Consider the following 23,139-nt stretch of genomic DNA (forward strand, 5'->3'; position numbering starts at 1 on the left):
TGGAAAACACTTGCTTTTAAACCTGGCCCCATTGTGTCCTTGCCTGGCAGTTCTCAGCTCTGTAGAGCCACCCATGCATCTGGATTTACTTTTTAAAGTGATAAGTTGCTCAGCAAATATCCGGGCCACCTTTGATATCCAAAAGGATAAGACCTGAGTTCTTCCCCTTCAGAAGTGGGTGAGCTCTGGAGGGATTTTTTGTTTTTTGGTCCCTCATGCTGGCCTTAGCGAAGAGGGGTCTTGGCCCACAGCAGGCCAGCTGACCCACCCTCCCTGCCCGGCCTATGCCCCCTGTATGGGGAAGCTCTGCTCTGAGTCATCTCTGCAGGGGGTTCAACCAGGGGAATTCTTGCTGGGTCCCAAGAGAGAAGCAAGGTCACAGGTTCTTGGTTTTGGTGGGTAACCAGCTCTGTGCCCTCCCCCCCACTCCATTCTTCTTTTTTTTGCCAGTCCTGGGGCTTGAACTCAGGGCCTGGGCACTGTCCTTGAGCTTCTGTTTCTTGCTCAAGGCTAGCAAGCTACCACTTGAGCCACAGTGCCACTTCTGGATTTTTCTGTTTATGTGGTACTGAAGAACCCAGGGCTTCATGCATGCCAGGCAAGCACTCTACCACTAAGCCACATTCCCAGCCCATAGAAGGTAAAGAAACTCTACTTGTGTGGAATGGGTATGCCAGTCCTAGGGCTTGAACTCAAGGCCTGGGTTCTGTCCCTGAGCTTCTTTGGCTCAAAGCTAGCTAGCACTCTACCACTTGAGCCATAGCACCACTCCCCAGCCACCTTGAAATTCTTTAGCCCCTTCCATCCTCCCTGTACCCTCCTGAGCCCTGCTCAGCCTCCCTGGATCCCAGAAACAAGGCTGGAGCCCCCAGGTGGCCAGCATTTTATGTTTGCTAAGGGTAGTTTCGTTCTTGGACCCCTCTGTCCCTCACAACAACTCTGGGAGGAGGTTGTTGCAGTTGAAGACTGCCAAGGTTCAGAGAGGTGAGCTTGAACCCAGGCGCTCTCTCGGGATGGGCAGTTCAGTGCTTCCCACCCACAGGCGGGGGGAACCCCATTTACTTGTAGTCTTTCAGCTCAAGGCAAGCTCCTAAGTGTTCTTAAAGTCGGCCTGTGGCTGAATCCTGCCCAGTCTCTTCCCAGAAAGCCGTGCTGGCCCTGAGCCTTCTGTGCTGCATTTAGCTGAAGCACACAGGATCCCCGGCAGAGCCTAAGGGTCTACTGGCTGGCTCTTTATAAAGTTGTCCACATCATTCTAGGTAACTGGCTGGCACCTCTGCTGTTGTTCCCCTGGCATAACTCGCAGTGGGGTCTGTCCCATCCCCCAGGTCGAGAACCCAGGACCATCACCCTCCTCAAAAGACAAAGACAATGAGGAGAAGGATTGTCCTAGCTACAGGCTCAGCTTTCCTAATCGAAAACTCTGAAATCTTGGCTTTTTGAAAGTGGATCTTCTAAAGTCCAAATGGCTCCTGAGTCTGAAACACGTCTGGTCCTAAGCACTGTGGATAAAACCAGCTCAATGGGTGTCATTATTTTGCCAAGAAGTTAGAGTCCTGGCTGGAGCCACGGGCAGTGGGTACTTGCTCCTCCACTCCACCCCTGGGCCAGGGGTGGCCAGCCTCCTGGCCTACGACCCACCCCGGCATGGCGACCCTTTGAGTGGTGTGTGGCACTCCATGGCAACCCAGCACCTCTGAGCTCCACTTTGTCCACGCCCCTGTGTGAAGGGAGACCCAGCCCTTCCCCTCCCCCCTCCCCAGCCCCCACCCTACCCTTCTCTCTGACTCCAGGGGCTCTTTATGGGGAAGGACAAAAGCTGGACCCAGCTCCCCTCTGCCTGTCCACAGGACAGCCTGGTTCATTTCCTCGAAGGCTTGGCATTGCCGGCATGCCTGTCACCACCTCTGCTTGTCAGCTGTTTTCCCTCCATCATTGAGCGCCAACTACCTGTAGTGAGTCTTGTGGGAAAGGCTGTGACCTTCCCTAATTCAGGCTAGGCGGCCAGAATCGACCAAGGTTGAGAAGATCCTGTATTTGTTTGTTTGTCTGTTTGTATATCTGGGGGGGTGGGAAGTGAGTAGCACCCCACAGGACTGTGGGGTGAGGCCTGGCACTCCATTTCTGCTTGGACAGTTCCTGGCCCTGGGGGTTTGCAATAAGGCAGTTGTGGGCTGAAGACTCCCGGGGGGTGGGGAGGGCAGGGGGGGGCAAGGAGCCCTCCCAGCTACTGTCTCTGAGATAGGAAGATTCCTGCCCCCTCTGGATGGATGGGTGGTTTCAGGGTGATCACCCCACATGGGCCCCAGCATCGTTCAGCAGAGATGGGAGCCAGGCTCCTGATGAGAGAAACAGGCAGAGAAATGGCTGAGACATCAACTGCAGCCCATGGAACCGTGAAATGGGCGGGCAGGTTGCCGGCCGAGGACCGGGGCTGACCAGATCAGGAACTGCCTCAGTGCCTCCTGCTCCCACTCCACATAAAACAGAATCCACGCCGCCTCCATGAGGGATTGTGAGAATCAAGCGAGCGTGGGACACCAAGGGCTGCGGGCAGGACAGACATGGGAGTGAGGTTTTGGGGTTTGCCCTCCTGGAAGATCATTTTGATGTTGGTGGAGGCACTGTCCAAAGGGACTTGAATTTATTTATTTTTGGTCAGTCGTGGGGCTTTCACTCAGAGCCTGGGCACTGTCCCTGAGCTCTTTTGCTCCAGGCTAGCACTCTACCACTTTCTGTCATACTTCCCAGTTTTTTGAGTAGTTAATTAGAGATAGGAGTCTCATGGGGATTTGTCTGCCCAGGCTGGCTCCCAACCACAATCCTCAGATCTCAGCCTCCTAAGTAGCTAGGATTACAGGCATTGGTGAGACCACACAGGCAGGAAAGTACCAGTGGTCATTTCCCTGTGTGCATGTATATGTGTGTGTGTCCTGTGCATCGTATTAGAGTGTCCACATATGTGTGCACATGTCTGCTGAGGCCTAAATCCAGCCCTTCCTCCTTGCCTGTGATCTTACCTCCCCTCTAGGACCTCAGTTTCCACTTCGATAAAATGGAGTACCAGTGCCTACCGCCCTGTGGGATCATTGTAGCAGAATCCATGATCTGTAAAAAGTGCTCCCAGGGCTGGGAATATGGCCTAGTGGCAAGAGTGCTTGCCTCATATACATGAAGCCCAGGGTTCGATTCCCCAGCACCACATATATAGAAAATGGCCAGAAGTGGCACTGTGGCTCAAGTGGCAGAGTGCTAGCCTTGAGCAAAAAGAAGCCAGGGACAGTGCTCAGGCCCTGAGTCCAAGCCCCAGGACTGGCAAAAAAAAAAAAAAAAAAAAGTGCTCCCTGCCTGCCTGCCAGCCAGACATCACGTGGGAGCCACACTGCTCCGGGTTCCAGCCTGCCACCTGCTCCGTGGCCGTGTGGCCTGGCTATCTATGTCCCTCTTCCATTGCGGCACTGACTGTTGGCGGGTATTTATGGGGACAAGGTGGGTTTTTTTCTGTCCACCTGCAACACACTTGCCCTCCCCCCAGATACCCCACCCACCCCTCACATGCTCCCAGCCATAGGATTCTGGCTCCCACCCACTTGCCCAGGGTTCACAGACCTCTACCTGCTTGATCCTGTGATTCCTAGCACAGCAGTGGGGAACCCTTCTCACCCTTTTCTGTGGGAGGAAGATGGGAGTGGGGGTTGCTCCCCCAAACCCCTCACCCCAACTCAGACCTGTGCCCTTGTCCTCCCGGTTCTCAGGCCCCCTTAATATCCATGAACACATTCAGTCTTTAAATCTGGATTTGTGTGGTGGGCCAGGTTGCCCCAGCAACAGTCCTGCATATTTTGGGATGGATCACTAGGTCTTTCAAAGGATCTCTTTTGAGCCCCAGGCCCTGGGAGTGGGGGGGAGGCCATGAATGTAAAGAGGGAGAGACTCAGCTGGCTGTGAGAAAGGGACAGAGGAGAGGAGGGATGGAGACAAGGCAGGCTCTGCTCAGGACCTGGAGTCTGGATTTGAACCCAGGACTCCCTGGCCACCAGCTCACGCTCCACCACTGACGTCTAGTGTCCTGGCCCATGTCACCCGTGTGCCTCTGGACTAGACTCCTGGCTCATCTCCTCCCCAGCTGGGCCTCCCTGGGAAGCTTTCTCGCCATCTCTGAGCCCCACGTAAGACTAGATAGGCACCAAGGCACAGCTCCTGGCACATGGAGAATCTGGAGTGTTTCTTCTGTTGATTTTATGAGACCCACTACCCCAGGTATGTCCTACAGGGACTTGGAAAGGGGACACCAGAGGGTCTGTAGTCTATGTTGGGGAGGGACAAGGCAAAGGTGGGAGGCTGAGCAGCTGAATGACCTGATCCCACCGAGTCCAACGGTGCTCACGGGAGAGAGAATGGGAGGAGAGCATGCTGGGAGCTGAGTGGATCCAGTGGTGGAGGAGACTGGGCCTTGCATCCACAGTGGCTGCGAGTGTGCCCCCCTGAATCCTGCCAGGGCAGGCCAGCCTCCTGCCCCTTCCCACAAGCAACCCCTTCCCCAGGCCCTGAGTAGAGCAGGTCCTTGGGGCTGCGCCTCTCTCCCCTCTGACCCCTCCCATCTTCTCTCAGACCTGTCTCCCTGCCCTGGTTTGGGCTCTGAGGGGCCTGGGCCGGTGTGTGCACCCACCTGTGCAGATCACTGGGTATGGCTGGCAGAGCTGGCCTGGGGGGCTTCACGGGTGCAATACTCAGGAAGGGAGAAGCTCCTCATTTTTGAGCCCTTCGACACAATTTTTTGTCCACTTCAGCCACACGTGAGTACTGAACACCATGTTGGTCTTCAAGTCCGGCCTCCGAGGAGGGCCACCTCCTTGTCTATGTAGAATGGTTTCCCCTGATCTGTGCAACATTCAACGCCCCGACCCCTTGATCACCTGACCTCCAGCGCCCTGACTGTGATGGGATCTTCCCAGGGCCCAAACACGGTGGCTCACACCTGTAACCCTAACTATCCCAGAAGCTGAAAGCTGGGGGATCCTCCTTGGAAGCTGGCCCAGGCAGGAACAAATCTTCTGGATTCCAAATGGCCCACCTGAGCTCAAGGCCAGGTGCAGACATAGCTCAGTGTGGGCCTGGTGTGGCTGGTGTGTTAGCAGGGCAGTTGGTAGGGCTGTGGGAGGCACAGGCAATGACCATGGACACTCTGGGCACCAGCAGGCTCCAGGGACCTGGAGCCACTCTAGAGGAGAGGCATGGCAAAAGAGCAGAAAACCCTTCTTTGTCTCAAGAGTTCATCCAACCTACTATGTGAGTTCACTTCCAGTTTTCTGCGTTTAATTGCAGCTAAGAGTCTCACAGACTTTCCTGTCCCAGGCTGGCTTTGAACCTTGATCCTCAGATCTCAGCCTCCTGAGTAGCTAGGATTAATAGATGTGAGCCACTGGTGCCTGGCTTGGCTCATCTTTCTTTAAAGACTCTCATGGTGGAAATGCCCAGGAGAGTCCTGGGACAGATGGAAGGGCCCATTACAAGGCCAGAGCTCCCTGGCTGGACTCACAGATGTTGCCCACGCCCTTTGGCCCCTTGACAGCCAGAGCTCAGTGAAGGTGGGGGTCTAGGGAGGCTGTCATTGAAGATCCTATTGCTTCCATAAGCAGGCTTTGCTTTCCGGGTACCATCCGCCCTCGGGGGCATTCCCCCCCTCTGGAGCCTAATTAGATTGTAGCCCCCATTCAGCTGAGTGCCATTGGCCAGGCTTGCCAGGATTCAGAGCCAATTGCTTGTTTATGAGCCGTCTGCCTTGGGACAAGGCCCGGCAGTCCCAGCCAGTGAGCACAGACCTCCCCCCTCCCCAGCCTCCAACCCCATAGTGAGAATCCATGTTATTCTTACAAACCTCAGCCTGCACACTGAGGAAGAAAGGACGGTGGGTGTAAGGCCATGTTCCACGTGGGTCCCAGCTCCAGCCCTGTCCAGCTTCAGGACCTTCCTGAGCCCTTGACCTCTTCATTGTCGCCTCTGTGAGAGGAAAGGATGGTATTGCATCCTTTGCAGAGCTTTCTGGAGGATCAAGTGAGATCATTTTAAGTAGATGTCTGGGAACTCAGTGCCTGGCATCAATAAATTCGTCGATTCCTGCCTTGTGGTCCCCACACATCCAGGCTCGATCCCTGTTCTCCATCCTGCCAGAGCACACCTCTCTGAGTCCTGGGGTGATGGATCCTCACTGCACTTGAATGAGTGGGGGGTGGTCACTGGCCTCAGTACCTTGGACCAAGCCCAGGGCTGGCACTAGCAGGTGCTGGGGGAAAAAATACAGCAAGAAGGAACTTTTCTGTGCTTATTGATCTATAAATGCTCATAGGCCATCAGCCCCTGCAATCCTTGGGGTGACGCTAGGATGTGGAGCTGAAGAGCCCCATGTCACCAATGAGGAATGGGGGTGGGGTGGGGAATCTAGAGGCAAGGTGGCCCAGCCACGCCCCCCACTTGCCGGCACACCAGTTGCTTGGAGACTCTGTGGGGCTCTGTCCTGGACCACAGCGCCCTCTCCTGGTAGTGATGTGCATAAAACATTTCTAGGTGCCTGAGCTTTTCTCCAATTGAGCTTCCTCATCTCCCTGGTCCACCTGCCTTCTCTCTCTCTCTCTCTCTCTCTCTCTCTCTCTCTCTCTCTCTCTCTCTCTGTCTCTCTCTCTCTCTCTCTCTCTCTCTCTCTCTCTCTCTCTCTCTCTCTCCCTCCCTCCCACCCTCCCTCTCTCTCCTCCTCCAGAAAGCTGCCCAGGGGCTAGGGGCAGTAAGAGTGAGAAGAGTGATTTATGAACTGAGCTGTTCTTCATCAGAGCGCCCCTCCCGACCCCACTCCCTGCAGATGGGCTGAGCCGCCATCTGGGGCACTTAATAAAGCTGTCTGGCCCGGGGCAGGAGCCTGCTGTGGAGAGCCCTGGGGCACAGCGTGACCTCGGCCCCATCCCCACCCGGCTCCGGAGCCTCAGGGGCTCCCATCTGTCAAGAGAAGGCAGGGCTGGATTGTCCCTCACCAGAAGTCCCTAGCTGGCTCTGGGGAGGATGCTAGCGGCTTCTGGAAGCTCTGCGCTTGCTTGCCTGATTTGAGGTAGAACAGCACTGGGTTTGAGCTCGCCCTTTTTGGTGTCCCCTTCGCTACCATGCCCCATGGAACTGTGTCTTGCCAGGACTCTACTTTGGAGCCTGGCAGTCGCCCCCGGCTCACAACCAGGTCCCACCAAAGCAGGTAGACAAACACAAGACAGTTAGTGACCTCCTGTGGACCTCAGTGACCTTGTCTGTGACGTGGGGTCGTCACAGAGTCCACCTTGCTGGATAAGGGTTAAATGAGAGGATTCCAAGGCATACATACATTGTGTAGAGTGGTTCTTTCTTTTTTCTTTTCTTTTCTCTCTTTTTTTTGGTGCTAGTCCTGAAGCTTGAACTCATGGCCTGGTCACTTTCACTAAGCTTTTCTGCTCAAGGCAAGTGCTCTACCACTTTGAGCCACAGCGCCACTTCCAGCTTTCTGGTGATTAATTGGAGATAAAGAGTGTCACAGACTCCCAAACTCACCTTCCCAGGCTGACTTCAAACTGAGATCTTCATATCTCAGCCTCCTGAGTAGCTAGGCTGACAGGCGCGAGCCACCAGCGTCCAACTTGCAGTCTGATTCTTAGTAAATGCCTGACCCAATAAATGATCTGGTTCAGTTTCACAATGTCACTGCAATTAGCCTGAAATTCAGCGGGCCATTTGGGGATAAATATCTGCATCCCTGCTGACAAGCAAGCCCTGTGTGTTGTTCTCCCCACATACCCCTGCACTGTGGGCTGGGCAGCCCTGTATTCCCAACAATGACGATGATGATGGCAAAAGTTTTATCTCATCATTTTGCGGTGTTTTGTAGTCTTTCTCAGCCACCCTTGGTTTCACAATGGGTGAGGGGAGTGGGGTGCTGGCCATGCCAGGGTCTCACGGGCGCTGGCCAGAGCCGGCACTGTCCCGGGCGCTGCAGCATCCATGCAGGTGGAGCATGGAATTGTGTCCCCCAGGCTGTCCTCTTGCAGGACAGACAGGAGAGCGGCCATGGAGGGTCTGCAGGACACAGAGAGAAGGGAGCAGTGTTGCTTAGGGCCTCCCTCCACAGGGACCGCAGCGCCCGGGAGGAGTCAGGTGGCTTCACCTGCCCAGTGAGGCAGCCCTCGACCAGGCTCCAGCCCGGAGCTCTGTGCTTGCCAGGACCGGAGCCTCCCCTCCGCCCCTCTGGGGTTCATCCTGCTCCAAGGGGCACAGCACCCCGAGGCCACTTCCTCATACTCCTTATCCTACGAGCCAGATCTGGGGGAAGGGGAGCTTCTTCCCCTTTCCCCCCCTCACTCCCAGCACAGCCATCTGACTCCTTGTCTAAAGTTGGTTGAGGGCTGGGAATATGGCCTAGTGGCAAGAGTGCTTGCCTAACATACATGAAGCCCTGAGTTCGATTCCCCAGCACCACATATATAGAAAATGGCCAGAAGTGGCGCTGTGGCTCAAGTGGCAGAGTGCTAGCCTTGAGCAAAGAGAAGCCAGGGACAGTGCTCAGGCCCTGAGTCCAAGCCCAGGACTGGCAAAAATAAATAAATAAATAAATAAAGTTGGTTGCACAAGTGGCTCAGGTTTCCAGAGATTCCCCCATACACGCGCGCGCACACACACACACATCTCTAGGCCCCAAGTTTATGCTGTTCAAGGGGACACAGTGTCTGCCTACCAGGGCTGATGTGTGGATGTCACATCCCATGCAGAATGACACCTCTCTCTCTCTCTCTCTCTCTCTCTCTCTCACTGGTACTGAGGCTTGAACTCAGGGCCTGAGTGCTGTCCCTGAGCTTTTGGTCCACTCAAGACCACTGCTCCTCTATTACTTGAGTCACAGCTCCCCCTCTGGTTGTCTGGTGGTTAATTGGAAATAAGAGTCTCACAGATTTTCCTGCCACGGTGACTTTGACCTGCGAGCTGCAGGTCTCAACCTCCTGAGAAGCTAGGGTCACGGGTGATGGCCCTTTCTCTCAGAGCTGGTAAGCTCTTGTTTTCCCACTCCAGGGGGTGGACCCACCATTGCTTACTCCAAGTGAGGCATGAGCCAAGTCACTTCTCTCCTCTTGGGCTCAGTTTTACCACTGTTAAACTGCCCAATGCCTCAAAGCTGGCTCACACACAGACAGGGCAGGTGGGTGATGTGCCTGACTGTTTAGGACAAGTAGAGATACCAGCTCGTGGGCCCCAGTGAGCTCTGGGAGGGAAGCCCCTTGCCCTGCCTCCCTACCTCCTTACACCAGCCTCTGTCATCCTCTCCGCCGCTCAGGAGGAGGCACGCCAGTGAGATTAACCCCTGGCCCATGGGCTCCCAGGCCCTTATTTCCTGGGTTTTGTTTTCTCCAAGCTCCTACCACACTCCCACTCCCCAGGAATGGATGAGTAGAGGAGGAGAGAGAGGAAGGAAGGGAGAGAGAGGGGAAAGGATGGAAGGTAGATGGTGGATGGATAGATGCATCCCTTGGTGGATGGAGAGGTAGGTAGAAGGATAAACTGTTGGGTATGTGGGTGGAAGGGGAGATGGATAGATGGGTAGGTGGATAGATAGAAGAGTGGGTATGGGGACAGGGGATGGATGGGGTGGGTGGGGTACAGGAGGGGTGGATGGATGAATAGATAAATGAATGGATACATACATGAATAGATAGGTAGAGGGAGGGAAGGGAAGGAGGGAGGGAGGGAAAGTGGGAGGGAGAGAGGGAACAAGCCACCAGACCTTACCCCAAGAAAGCTATCACTTGGGGAAGACTCCACGCAGGTGTCTTGAGACCTGGTATTCTCCCTTCCCCATGGGAAGAAGCCATGCTGCTCCCATCCCAGAGACTCTCTCACCATTTCATTCTCTTCACCAGTGGGCAAGCAGACCTGGGTCACAGACTGCCATCTCCATGTGAACCCCCTGACTTCATAAGTCCAGCCTCGTTTCCACTGCTCAGAGCTGGCCCCAGGGAACCTTCTGGCAAGCCCTTAGGCACAGCCAAGGTGTGCTCCCCAGCATCAAACCTCTGCTGGGAGGCTGGGGAGGACTTTGGTGAGCCAGGTCCCACTGGCATTCTCTCTGCCGACATGTCACTCACTGAGCATGCCCAGGTGCCACCCATACCCACCGCGTTTCCTCAGTTTACCGCCGTGTGCAGCCAGGCTGGCATCCCCTGCCAGAAACTTCCATCCCAGCCTAGGGGCCTGCAGGGGCCCCCAACTGGGCAGGAGGTGGCCAAGGACAACCCCTCTCAATGGACGGGACCCCCCCAGGGATACAAATGGCACAGATGAGGAAGCTGCCTGCCCCGGCAGGAGAGTGGAGGGCGGGGGGGCTGTGCCTCCCTGGCCTCCTGGGGTAATGGGATCTTTTCTTTTACAGAACAAGCTGGCTGTAAGGGAGACACGAGAGCCTCTGTCCTGCTGACACCTCAAGAGTTGCTCAGGTGAAGTGGCCAGCTGCCCCACTATACTTCAGCCCCCCGTCCCTTGGCACAGCCCCTACTCCTGGGCTCTGTCTCGGACTGTCTCTTCCTGACTCTGTTCTCGCTCCATCTCTGTCTCCTCCCATCCTACTCTCTCATGCTGACTAATTTCATTTCTCTGATTGGCTGATCCCACAGTCTCTTTCCATCCATCTCGTCAGAGTTATTAACTCCGACCAGGCCTGTGACGGCATGGCGGTCTTTACAAAGACACATTCTACCAGAGACAGATGGACGCCACCAGAATAAGTTTTTTAAAGTAGCCCACAGAATGTGTAATGTGTCCGCAGGGGGCTGGCCATGCTGCCTGGCTGGAATCTATCACTAATTCGTTCTGGGACGTGGCCTTGGGCTTTGGCTGGATGGTAGGTGAGGGCCCAGGAGGCTGGTTTTCCAAGAGAGAAAGAAGACAGGGCTGGGCACCAGTGGCTCATGCCTGTCATCCTAGCTGCTCAGGAGGCTGAGATCTGAAGATTATGGCTCAAAGCCAGCCCGGGCAGGAAAGTCTGTGAGACTGTTATCTCCAATTTACCACTAGAAAACTGGCTGGTGCTGTGGCTCAAAGTGGTGGAGTGCTAGCCTTAAACAAAATTGCTCAGGGACAGCATCCAGGCCCTGAGTTCAAGCCCCATAATGGACAAGAGAAAAAAAAAAGTGGAGACGGGTCTGTGCTTTGGGGGGGTGGGAGGGGAAGGGGAGCAAAGGACTTGGCATTCACCACAAACGTGGGTGGAGAGTTGGGGCTCTGAATCCAGGTGGACCCAGATTTTGTTTTTGGGCATGGCCAAGCTGTGTGACCTCGGACAGGTGTCACTCCCTCTCGGGGCCTCCGTCCCCTCACTGTAGTAACAGAACGGCTGCTCCTGAGTCCTGGAGCTTCTAAGGATTACATGGAATTGATTGTGCCCGTTCCATGCAGGTGGGCCAGGTGTTTCCAGCTGTTGGCACGATTGCCTATCAGGCATCATGCCCTGAGCTTGCCATCCTCCATTTGTGGTTTGGGGCTCACACAGAAGGAAGCTCCCTCCACTGCACCTAACTTGACAGTGGTCGCATCTGCCAAGCCTAGGAACTGTGACCCCCCCCACCACCACCACCGGTGGGGCTGCAGAGGGAATGGTAGACCAGAGGCTGCATCCCACAGGGGCTGACCTCAGCTCTGTGCTCCCACCCGCAGCTACACTGGGGTGGGGGTGGGGGAATCACAGTTCCCAGGAGAGGACATATTCCAACTCCTCCCTCTACCAGCCACAAGGGTAGAGCTGGCTTTGGGGTCTCCCCCAAGGCTGTATGTCCCCCAGCCGGAAAATTGAGGGAACCTTGTTTTTGTAGGAGGAGCAAGCATCATGGAGGGCGACTGCCTGAGCTGCATGAAGTATCTGATGTTCGTTTTCAATTTCTTCATCTTTGTAAGTGTTCCTGGCTCCCCCTGGCCTATGCCGGCCTATGGCAGAGCTGTCCCCAGGGTGAGATTTGGGGGTGGAGGTGGGGTAGAGGCAGACACACCTGCCTGGTAGGCTTTCCCGGAGGGGGCCCCTGCATGCCCACCCCACTCCCAGGATGCCCCATGAATAGAGAGGTTTTCTACAGATGCTGGCAGGGGCCAGGCTCAGGGCAGGCCTTTGGGCACCGGGGGTGGGGGGTGTGGGAGAAAGGGAACCCATCCAGGTTCATCCCAGGCTGCCTGGCTGAGCTCGGTGGGACTGCAGGCTGGAGCTTCCCTGGGAACAGAGGCCCCCTCAAAACCCAGCAAGAGATGGGCGCTAGTGGCTCACGCCTGTCATCTTAGCTACTCAGAAGGCTGAGATCTGAGGATCATGGTTCAAAGCCAGCCTGGGCAGAAAAGTATGTGAAACTCACTGAAAAGCTGGAAATTGAGCTATGGTTTAAGTGGTAGAGCTCTGGCCTTGAATAAAACAAGCTCAGGCCCCAAGTTCAAGCCCCAGCTGTTGACCCAGCTTCGCAGGTCCCCAGAGGCAAGCGACTTCTCACCTCCCTGCATCTCCTCCTCCTCACAGCTGGGGGGAGCTTGCCTGCTGGGCGTGGGCATCTGGGTCCTGGTGGACCCCACGGGCTTCCGGGAGATCGTGGCCGCCAACCCTCTGCTCATCACCGGTGCCTACGTCCTGCTGGCCATGGGCGGCCTGCTCTTCCTGCTGGGCTTCCTGGGCTGCTGCGGGGCCGCCCGGGAGAACAAGTGTCTGCTGCTGTTTGTGAGTCCCTGTCCCCACCCCACGGGAGAGGGGAGCTGGGGGGGAAGTGGGGGTGCAGGCTCCCGGGCCAGATCTGGCTTGGAGCCTACAGCCCTTCCCCATCGGGGAAGGCTCCTGCAGGCTCCCCAGTGTCTGCGTCCAGCCCTAGTACCTCCTCCCTCATGGCCTCAGGTTCGCTGAGCTTCCCAGAGGTTCCTAATGGCCTCAGGGGAGGGGCTGCTCTTTTATTTCAGAGAGGGTGGGTGTTCCTATGAATCTGCCTGTCCCAGCATCCCGTTTCCAGATCACAGGCAAGTACCCCATGTCTGATGCTGGGAACTGGCTTCCCACAGCAGCCCTCCTTCCCTCCACCCTCCCTTCCTCTCTCCTCCCTTCTCTTCCTCCTTTCATCTCTCCCTCGTCTTCCTCCTTCCCTCCTCTCTTTGTCTCTTTATCTCGGACTCTCTCTCTCCCTCTCTCTTTCTTCCTTTCTCCTCTTTTCTTCTCCCCCCTCCCTCCTCTCTCTTCCTCTCTCCTTTTCTCCCTTCTAGAAGCTTTCTTCCTCCTTTCTTCCTGTTCTCCTTCCTTTTTCTCTTTCCCTCCATCCCTTCCTCTCCCATCCCTCCCACTCTCCCTCCCACCCTTTCTCCCTTCCACTGGATTTCATTGCCGCCCCAAGAGAAGCCAGGCCCAGCCCTGGACCAGAACCTGTCTAGCCTGTGTCCCAGCTCAGGGATGTGTTCACCTTGAGCTTTGGGCCGATGAGCCTTTGTCTGGCCCTTGCTCCTTGCCTTTGTACTGGGCCTCACCCTGCAGTTGGGGTGAGCCCCCACACACACACCTTGGCCCCAGACCAAATGAAAACACTGACATTCACCATGATGTGTTTCTTCTTTGTTTCCTACCAAAAAAAAAATCCTAATGTATACCTCCTTAGTCTCACAGCTAAGGTCATCACCCTTCAGACATATTTCTTTCTTCTTTTTTTGGCAATGACAGAATTTGAAGTCCTCCATTTGTCCAGCTAGTACTCTGCTACTTGAGCCATGCCTCTAGCCTAGCTTTTTGCTGGTTAGTTTGGAGCTGGAGCGCTAAGGACTTTTCTGCCTTGGCTGTTCTCGAACCATGATCCTCCAGAGGTCAGCCTCCTGAGTAGCCAGGATTATTAGGCCTGAGCCTCCAGCACCCAGCCTCACACCTACTCATGAAGTAGAGATGATGCAGTCTCAGAATATATAGAGGTCATGCTCTTAGTACAAGAGATGGGGTTCACTAGGGGAGCAGTGACCGGCATCTCCCTGGAGGCCCTGCAGGGTGGGGGGAGAACCTGGCTCCCCGTGTGCAACCTGCCCTCTTCCTATGCACATGGTGCCAATATCTGGGGAGGTCACTGCTGAAGGAAGCCATGTGCCTGTGGTGGGCTCAGCTTGCAGGTGCTCCTGGGAAACGTGATCCTAGGGGGACCGGCACCTGGCCACCCTCGGGGACAGACATCCTGTACCATGCCACTGCGAGATGCTCGGTGGCCCACAAAGCAAGTGTGGTGGACCGTGGGATGTGGGGAGGAGGCTTCATTTGTCCTTCCCAGGTGTAAACTGCACACACTAAACTGCACACACTTTGTCCTGGGAGAGAGATGAGGGCTGTCCTGAGCGCCCTCTGGTGGGCCACCCTTGCCATGGCAGCTCATGCCCAGAGTCCTGGCAAGGGAGGAGGCACCACCCCCACCTGGCACCCCAGGGACTCACCCACTACTGATGGGCCAGGCTCTGCAGCCAGAACAGGAAGCTAGACCTAGACGGCGTCGGTGCTGACACCGCCCAGGGCTCTGCCACCTCCTGGTCTGCTGCACAGGACCATTCGTGCCTGTACTGCCCACTGCTTAGGGAGAAGACTAGAGCCAGGGCTGGGCAGGACAGAGAAATGGTTGTCCCGAGAGAGCCAAGGCCGCTGCGGGGGGGGGGGAGGGGACACTTCTGTTGTAACCCCTCTCCCTGTGCCCTCTGCTATCTGCTTAGCTGCTTGCTTGCTTGCTTCCTCCCTCCCTCCCTCCCTTCCTTGATTCTCTCCCCGCCTCCCTTCTCTCCCTTCTTTCCTTCCTTCCTTCCCTCTTCATTTCCTTCCTTCTCTCCCTCCCTCCCTTCTTCCCTTCCTTCCTTTCCTTCCTTCTCTCCCTCCCTCCCTTCTTCCCTTCCTTCTTCCTTTCCTTCTTTCCTTCCTTCCTTCTATCCTCCTCCCCTCCCTCCCTCCCTCCCTCCCTCCCTCTTTTCCCTCCTTCCCTCCCTCCCTCCCTCCCTCCCTTCCCTTCCTTTGTTAATCATAATAATCCAGGAGTGGTGGTACGCACCTGTGGGCCAGCCACCCAGACAACACCATCTCATGTATGTAGGAGGATCAAGGTCTGAGGCTGGCATGAACAGAATTAAAAGACCTTATCTGAAAAATAGCTACAGCATAAAAAAGGCTGGAGGTATAACTCAGCATTGTCAGACAGCTTAGCAATCATGATGCCCAAGTTCAAATCCCGGTTCTGCCAAAACAAAACCAACCAACCAACAAACAAACAAAAACCCACAACCAAACAACAACAAAAAAAAGATGACCTAAAAAGCAACCACATTTCTTTTCCTCTCCCAACCCTTCTGAAGCTGGCTGGGTGCTGGTTCCAGCTTGAGGGGAGGGGACACTGAGTCACTCCTGGGAGCCTCTGGGGTCCTTTGGGAAGCTTTGTTTGTTAGCCTGCTGGGAGGGAGGACTGGTCCAGAAGGGACTGAGACAAGGACCCAACTCAAGACAGACCACAAAGATCCCTGGAGATAGAGTAGCTGGGCCTCCGCTGCTCCGCTCGGATGAGAGGATGAGAGGATGAGAACCACAGAGCCTCGGGACAGTCAGAGCAGTGATGGGTCAGCCAAGTCCAGCAGACCTGAGAGCACCACCCAGCAGCACGCTCATAGATGAGCAGTACAGCGCTGGCTGCCCACAAGACATTTGCACTTATTGTTCAAGTTTTATACGTCCCCTGTCCTCTTTGCTGACATTGCAGTACCCAAGGGAGCCTTTTTAGCCAATTTATCTAAAGGTTCTTGAATTTATTTTATCTTGTTTTTTGCTGGTTTGTGAAGCTTGAGCTCAGCCTAGGCACTGTCCCTGAGCTCTTCTGCTCAAGAGTAGCGCTCTACCACTTTGAGCCACGCGCTACTTCCAGTTTTCTGGTGGTTCTTTGGAGATAAGAGTCTCATGGACTCTCCTGCCTGGGCTAGCTTTGGACTGCAATCCTCAGATCTTAGCCTCCTGAGTAGCTAGGATTACAGGCAAGAACCACCAATGACCAGCTTTAGGTTCCTAATTAGTCAAAGAGACTTTTTACCAAAGACATGCAAAACCAGAAAAGATAACAGCCGAGGGGGTTGGGGGGAGCGAGAAAGACATGCTCTTAAAGATAAATGAGCAGAGCTAAGCATGAAGTATGAAAATTGGTAAATATTTATTAGACACGAGAACAGAAAGCAGACGTTACCCAGAAGCAGATGGGTTTGAAAAGCCTAGAAAAGAGAAAAGCTTACAAGTAGGCAAAGGAGCAGTTTCCATATCTGGAGGGTTTGGGGTTTTTTTTCCCCAGCCTAAGAAAAGCGCCATAAATTCAAGGTTCAGGAAATGAGGGGCTGACGTGTCCTTCGGCAGTTAGCACAGGGAAGGCTAAGGGGGGCAGTCGGGGGCCAGGTGCTGTGGGAACTCACGTGGGGCTCCCTGTCCAGAAGCCTTAGCAACCCTGCCCACGCATTTCCAGTTCATTTCATCTACTGGTGTTTGAACTCAGTGCAGGTGGACGGCTAGGGTGGTCTGTGTCTGCCTGGAGGCACACTTATCGGATTGAGTAGGTGCCCGGGAAATAGCCCTGAGAGGAAAGAAGTTCAGTGAGACAGTATCAGAGGAAGAGTGGACACTAGAGTCTTTAGTCTGTTGGCTCTGTGTCCTCAGGCTGGTTACATAACCCCTCTGCACCTAAGTGTCCTCCGGTATAAAAAGTGCATCACCCCTTCCCTGCTATCCTATGGTGTTCAGGACCCAGGGAGAAGACAGTCACCTTGCTCAGCGCTGCTCCTAGCTCGTTTGATAAGTGGGAAGGAAAGAATCAGAGCTGGCCATCAGTAAAATAGGGCCACCCTCCTGTCATGGGGGAGAGGTGGCCCAGAGGTGGGGGGCCCCTGTCACTCAGCCCAAGAGCCCATCAGGCTCACGGAAGCTAGTATTGTCAGGTGGCACAGCGCAGTGTGGTGTCATAAGCGAGGCCCACAACACCCCTGTCTCTTCCACTGGGCTCCCCAACCTTGGCCTGAGATTACACAGGAAATGCATAAGTGCTGGCACCCACAGGTGCTGGGCAGGGCCGCCCCCACAGCCCTGAACACAGACAGACAGCTAGGCCAGAAGACCTTGTCTTTGGCTGGCCTTTGGACCAGCCCTTTTCCTCTCTGGTCTCGGTTTCTCCCATCACACATCCGGGGTGCTGCAGCTCTGAGTTGGAGCTCCTGGGGCAAGCAGGGCCCTGCGGAGCAGGAGGCCACAGGCCTGGGAGTGGAGCAGGGATGGGGAGAGAGCACGCCTGTGCTGGGTTCCAGTCCACTCATGAAGAAGCTTTGTTATTTGGGGGCCTGGGGCCCCCAGAGCCATCCTGCGGCCTGGGTGTTTGCAGCCCACGGGGGCAGCCGCCACTGTTGGGGTTGCTCAGGATCTACAGGGTGGGGCTGAAGACACAGAAAGCCTCTGATGGCCGACACCCATTACAGGCCAGGAAGCACTAACAGTGCTGGTGGAAGTTTCTGGAACACCAAGTTGGAGGTACAAGAGTGAGCCGGGCCCCTTCATGGCCCTCTTCTCCTATGCTGGTCACAGTTCCTACGCAAGCTCTGCACGGACATTTGGACAACACCCAAGCCTGTGGTGGCGTGCAGTGTGGTGACCCCTGCCACCAGCCCCAGGGCAGCCTGGGGGCCATTTTACCATTTTACCAAAAAGGAAACGGAGTTTCCTGGGCGATTGCGTGATTGTTCTCCTGGTGGTACCACACTGGCAAGGAGGGATGCAAGGTGTCCTGGCACTGCACCTAGCACCCTGGCCTCCTAGTCCAGCATGGCCTAGCACCAGCCAGCGACTCTCGGGGCTCAGGGTGGTCACCCCGGCAGCTGGGAGGGCATGTCCACTCCTTGTAGGCCCTTCCAGACTTCATAAATCTCCAGGGGACACTGAGGAATGGAGAGCATTGTTTGCTCTTCCTGTGCCAACAACCCTGAGCCCCAGAGCCAGCAGAGAGCAGGGCCGAGGAGCTACCAATAGCCAGGTCACCATGGCCAGTCCTGGGCTCAGTAGTCACTGGCCAGCTGGCAGCTGGACCCTAGGGCTCTGGGAATGCCTCACACCAGGCCACAGCCCCGCCACAGCAGCCTGGTGGGAACGGTGGCGCTGGGAGGCCCGGAAGAGGGAGGCTGGCCTAGTCCTGGGGGTGGGGCAGCCCAGTGAGCAACAGCATCCTGGCTCCTGTGGGGAGCATGGAGAACAGGTGCTCTGTGTTCAAAGGTCAAGTTCTCAGCCCCTGGCTTTGCAGCCTTGGGTAGTCCAATCTGACTCCTTTATTTGAGCAGGAGACAGCCCAGCTTCTCATGGGAACCAGAGGCAGGGGGCAGTGCTAACATCAGGGAGAAAGCTGGCCGGGACCTCCCAGGGACTCAGAGGACCCCCCATAGCTACGTTGGGTCCCAGGCCCTGTCTCCTTCCTTGCCTACCAGGCAGGGTTGTGCAAGCTGCGCACCACACAAACAGGCCTCTCCAAGGGGTACTATTGACATAAAGATATGCTATTGTCTACTAAAAGTCACTGCAAGGGTGACTCCTTGGCATGTTTGTGAAGGGGAAAGAAATGTCTGATTGATAGCTCTTAGGAAAGGAACCCTGAGTCGGTCAGGTGACAGGGTGCATGCTCCAGCAGTACCCCTGTCCCACATGGGGGTTCATAAGTCTCCCCCTTGCCCCCCCCCCTCTGCAGTTCTTCATGTTCATCCTGCTCATCTTCCTGGCAGAGCTCTCGGCGGCCATCCTGGCGTTCATCTTCAGGGAAAATGTACGTACCCAAGTGCCCCTGCTGCCCTCCAACATTGGTGGCTCTGTCCCCCTCCTCAGAGCTCTCTCCCCCCACTGGACACCAGCAGCTCACATCTGTAATCCTAGCCACTCAGGAGGTTGAGATCTGAGCATCACAGCTCAAAGCCAGCCCGGGCAGAAAAGTCCCCATGAGACTCTTCTCCCCAATGAACCACCAGAAAACCGGAAGTGGCGCTGTGGCTCAAAGTGGTAGAGCACTAGCCTTGAGCTGAAAAGCTCAGGGAGATCTCAGGCCCTGACCAAGCCCCAGGATTGGCAAATAAACTAGAGTCAGGAGGCTCTGAGGTGGGGAGGGGAGGAGGGGAGGCGGGCAGCCTGTGGGTGGACTGGGGTTGGTCCCCAGCTTCCTCTGCTGTGCCGCCCCCCCCATACCTTGGTCTCTTGCTGGGCCCCAGGGAGGTGGTGGACACTGCCCAAGTTGAAAGGTAGGGATGATCTGAGAAGTCCTGGCCCCAGGTTGGATGTAGGAACGGGGAGAAAGTGGGGCAGCACCCAGCCGCAGGCCTCAATGCCTCTTTCTGTCCCTAGCTCACCCGCGAGTTCTTCACCAAAGAGCTCAACAAGCATTACCAGGGCAATAATGACACTGATGTCTTCTCAGCCACCTGGAACTCAGTCATGATCACAGTGAGTGTCCTCTTCCGTGTGTGCCCCCCCCACCCCATGCCGTGAGTGTTCAGAGCCACAGTACCCAGCATCGTGCACACTCTACCCAGCCATCCCCACTCCTGCCCGTGCCAGGCAGCAATCATCAATCACCAGATTCCAGGCAGTCACAGCCAATTGATCGCCATCCAAACTCTGCCTGGACCCCATCTGCTGGCCCTGCCTTGTGTCCTCCAATGATGGTCGTGGTCATGGGTGATAATCATGGTGACTGGGTATCTGGTGGGCAGGAATGACCACTGAGGCCCCTTCTGCAGAGGCCACTGATGCCAGAGATGCTGACAGGCAGAAGGACAGGGGAGGAGCGAGCTGCCTGGGTCCCCTGGCCCTCTCCTCAGGGAGGCTGCCTGCCCTGGGTCCTGGCCTGCAGTGCCTGCTCTCTACTCTCCTAGTTCGGCTGCTGTGGGGTCAATGGGCCTGAGGACTTCAAGCTGGCCTCCATCTTCCGGCTACTGACTCCAGACAGTGAAGAGGTGCCAGAGGCGTGTTGCCGGAGAGAACCCCAGACTCGGGATGGGGTGATGCTGAGCAGGGAGGACTGCTTGCTGGGGAAGAACCTGTTCATCAATAAGCAGGTACCACATACCTGGGGACGGAGCTGGGACCTAAGACCCTCAGGAATGGGGCTGGGGATTTAGCTCAGCGGAAGAGCGCCTGCCCGGCAAGCACAAGGCCCCAAGTTCATGGGGAAGAGGAGGGAGGCTCCTGCATTGAGCTGCAATCAATGGAGAGTCCAGCAGAGCCACTGAGGACCAACAGGGGGATCGATCATGGCATGGGCACTTAGTGTGCGGTTTGCAGGGTGAGTAGGAGTTCTCCAACCCTCTGATAATGCAGGTTAAGGAGGGGAGGGGCAGAAGCAGCATCTCACAGTGGGGACTCCACTTAACCATACAATCTCCTTGGGGGTACACCCATGGCATGCACCTCCTCCCAAAACAAGGGGTAGAGGCTGTGCCCCCCAGCCTCCCTGAAGCCCAGCCATGGAACCCTGCTCTAGCTGAAGGGAGGCAGGTGGATGTGATTCAGAACGGTGAGTCACATTCTTAGAAGACATTGCTAGCTGGCTGCAATCCTAACTATTCAGGAGGCTGAGATCTAAGGATCATGGTTCTAAGCCAGCCTGGGCAGGAAAGTCTATGAGACTCTTATCTCCCATGAACCACCAGGAAACCCCGAAGTGGAGCTGTGGCTCACAGTGGTAGAGCACTAGCCTTAAGCAAAAGCTCAGGGAAGGCGCCCAGGCCCTGAGTTCAAGCCCCATGAGTGAAAATAAAAAATAAAAAAGACATTGCTGTGCCCACTTCCTCCATGTTCCTCTCGGAACACACCTGTGACATGGAACTAGATGGGACAGTGCCCTCGAAAGGTGACAAAGAAGAGCCCAGGCCACGAGCACCCTTAGGCCACCAGAGTCCAGGTTCTTCTCTGACTTCCAGAGGCGTTTCTAACTGGTGTGGGAGCCGCAGGGGAGGTGGGGGGCTCCCACCATCTAATGCCACTGGCAGCTGTCACCCATTAGATGCCATTGGCAAACACAACCTGCTAACGCAACTGGCAAACTTCACAGAGGCTTCTCAGAACCCTGGTCCTACAGGGCTTTTTCTTTTTTTTTTGTGGATGGGCTCTTGATTCTGCACTCTTCCTCCGGAAGATGCTTCCTGTCCTCTGTCTCCATGAAATCAGAGCTTGGCAGAGACCATGCTGGCTCCTTACCGTGGTGGCTGCTCCTCCTGGGACTCCTGTGATGGCTCTGCTGACGCTCAGCTCCCTCCCAGCCTCCCCCTGCTAAAAGCCTCCAGCCTGGCCCCATCTTGGCCTGGGCTTGCTCCATAGCTCCCTTCTCTGCGGCCATGGATGCAGTTGTAACATAACCACCTGCTCAGGCGAAGCTGCTGGACAGCTGGGTCCCCTCTGGCTGAGGTTTGGAAGTGACTCCAGAGGGACACGGGTCCCCAAGGAGGAAAGCCTGTGGGTGGCACCAGGGTGCTGGTGGTGGGGACAGGGAAGCGTGAGGCCTTCAACATGCAGCAAGCAGGATCTGGGTCAGGGGAATCCTGGCAGGATTGGGGGGACCCTCGTGGGTAAGGAGGGGACGCCTGTACCAGGTGAGACCCTCACAGTGTCCCTGCGGCTCAGGAGGGGCCTCCCTCAGGAGGTGGCATTGCTGAGCAGTGTCATTACTGCTACAGGTGGGCAGTGTGCAGTAGGCACTGGGCCTAGCTGCCCTCTGTCACTGGCGAGGGCAGAAATGGGGGACAGAGAAGCAGCACAGGTGCTGGTGACAGCGGCACACTCTGATGCCAGCCTGGGCAGGGGCAGCGCCCATCTGAGGCGGAGGACAGTGCAGGGCTGTAGACAGCGCCGGGCTGTAGACAGCACCAGGCTCTGAGCAAAGGGCCCCACAGCCAACCCAAGAGAGAGCAGGCGCTCAGATGCCTTGAGACAGGATGGGGGGCGGCGGGAACCGGGCAGCCCTCTGCACCTCAGCGCCCTTCCTCCTGAGGGCGGGAGGCCCTCCTGCTCCCTCCCACCGCTTCTGGGGAGATGAAAGGAAGCTCTGGGGCCCATGCTATGGTTGCCAGTGCTGAGGCTGGGCCCCAGGAGGGCTGCAGACTGCCCATCCTGGCTGCCACTTCAGCGTGGCCCTTCTCCCCCAGGGCTGCTACACGGTCATCCTCAATGCCTTTGAAACCTACGTCTACCTGGCTGGAGCGCTCGCCATTGGGGTCCTGGCAGTGGAGGTAAGTGGAGCCCCAGGAGGAAGTCTCAAGGGGCCTGTACCCCCCTCCTCCCCGGTCCCCTATTCCTCACTTTGTAAGTGCTCACTGGTGCCCCCACTGCCCCTGGCATCACAGACCCTGGACATGTCTGGACCCATCCCCCACATATACATCAAGCTCCAGGTTGCACTTCTGTATCAGGGCCTTTTCCTGGGGGGCATTTGAGCCCCCTTTGCTGATGAAGCCCTGACCATGGGGACTCCTGTCCTGCAGGGCCACCTCCGGCGGTGCCCTGCTCCCCCCACACACACACAGAGCAAGTTTGTGAGGAGGCCGTGGGAGCCAGTGGGGCTGGGTTCTTGCCCATTCTAGAAGCCTCTACTGGGTGCCCACTGTATGCCAGCGGTGCTAAGCGATCTTATCGCCAGTACCTGCGTCCACGCAGGGAGGTCAGGGCCAGTGCTGCCTGCCCACATGCGTGCTTTGTATGTCTCCTAAGCGGGCACTGTGGGGAGCTGGGCGTGGAGGGGGTGTGTGGTCACCCAGGGCATGGTATGGCCTGGCAGGGTGGTACCTGTGTACTGACCCACTGCCCTCACACCCTGCCCAGCCCACTGCCCCCACATGAGAGGGCTCCTGTGCCACATGAGATCCCTCGGAGCCACCTGCCAATGTGGCCATGAGCTTGTGGTCTGTGGCTTGAACCTCATGTGATTGGGAAGGGAAGCTGGGGCTCTGGGTGAGGTGGGGGGGGGGCGGATCACCAAACTAGGTGAGCTCCTGAAGCAAGGCTCTGTCTGCCCCTCTCCACCACCCCTCCTCCAGGCCCCAAGACTGGGAGTCAGAAAGTATGCTTCCTGAGAACTGGGG

At 56.2% G+C, this 23,139-nt stretch overlaps 1 protein-coding gene across 3 annotated transcripts in view; it reads left to right on the top strand.

Moving 5' to 3' along the window:
* Positions 1-23,139, top strand: part of Tspan18 (tetraspanin 18) — a 44,074-nt gene that overhangs the window by 18,124 nt on the left and 2,811 nt on the right. For 2 of the 3 annotated variants that reach the window (XM_048361622.1, XM_048361624.1), the window contains exons 2-7: positions 11,862-11,938; positions 12,548-12,742; positions 18,765-18,839; positions 19,409-19,507; positions 19,939-20,121; positions 22,207-22,290. In XM_048361622.1, coding sequence (XP_048217579.1) covers positions 11,876-11,938; positions 12,548-12,742; positions 18,765-18,839; positions 19,409-19,507; positions 19,939-20,121; positions 22,207-22,290 — 699 coding nt within the window. In that variant the 5' untranslated portion in view covers positions 11,862-11,875. Of the gene's footprint in view, positions 1-10,426; positions 10,491-11,861; positions 11,939-12,547; positions 12,743-18,764; positions 18,840-19,408; positions 19,508-19,938; positions 20,122-22,206; positions 22,291-23,139 lie in introns of all 3 variants that reach the window. The other variant, XM_048361623.1, reaches the window with a different exon arrangement.

Source organism: Perognathus longimembris, chromosome 13 (genome assembly GCF_023159225.1).
Source record: "Perognathus longimembris pacificus isolate PPM17 chromosome 13, ASM2315922v1, whole genome shotgun sequence".
NCBI classification, from domain to species: Eukaryota; Metazoa; Chordata; class Mammalia; order Rodentia; family Heteromyidae; genus Perognathus; species Perognathus longimembris.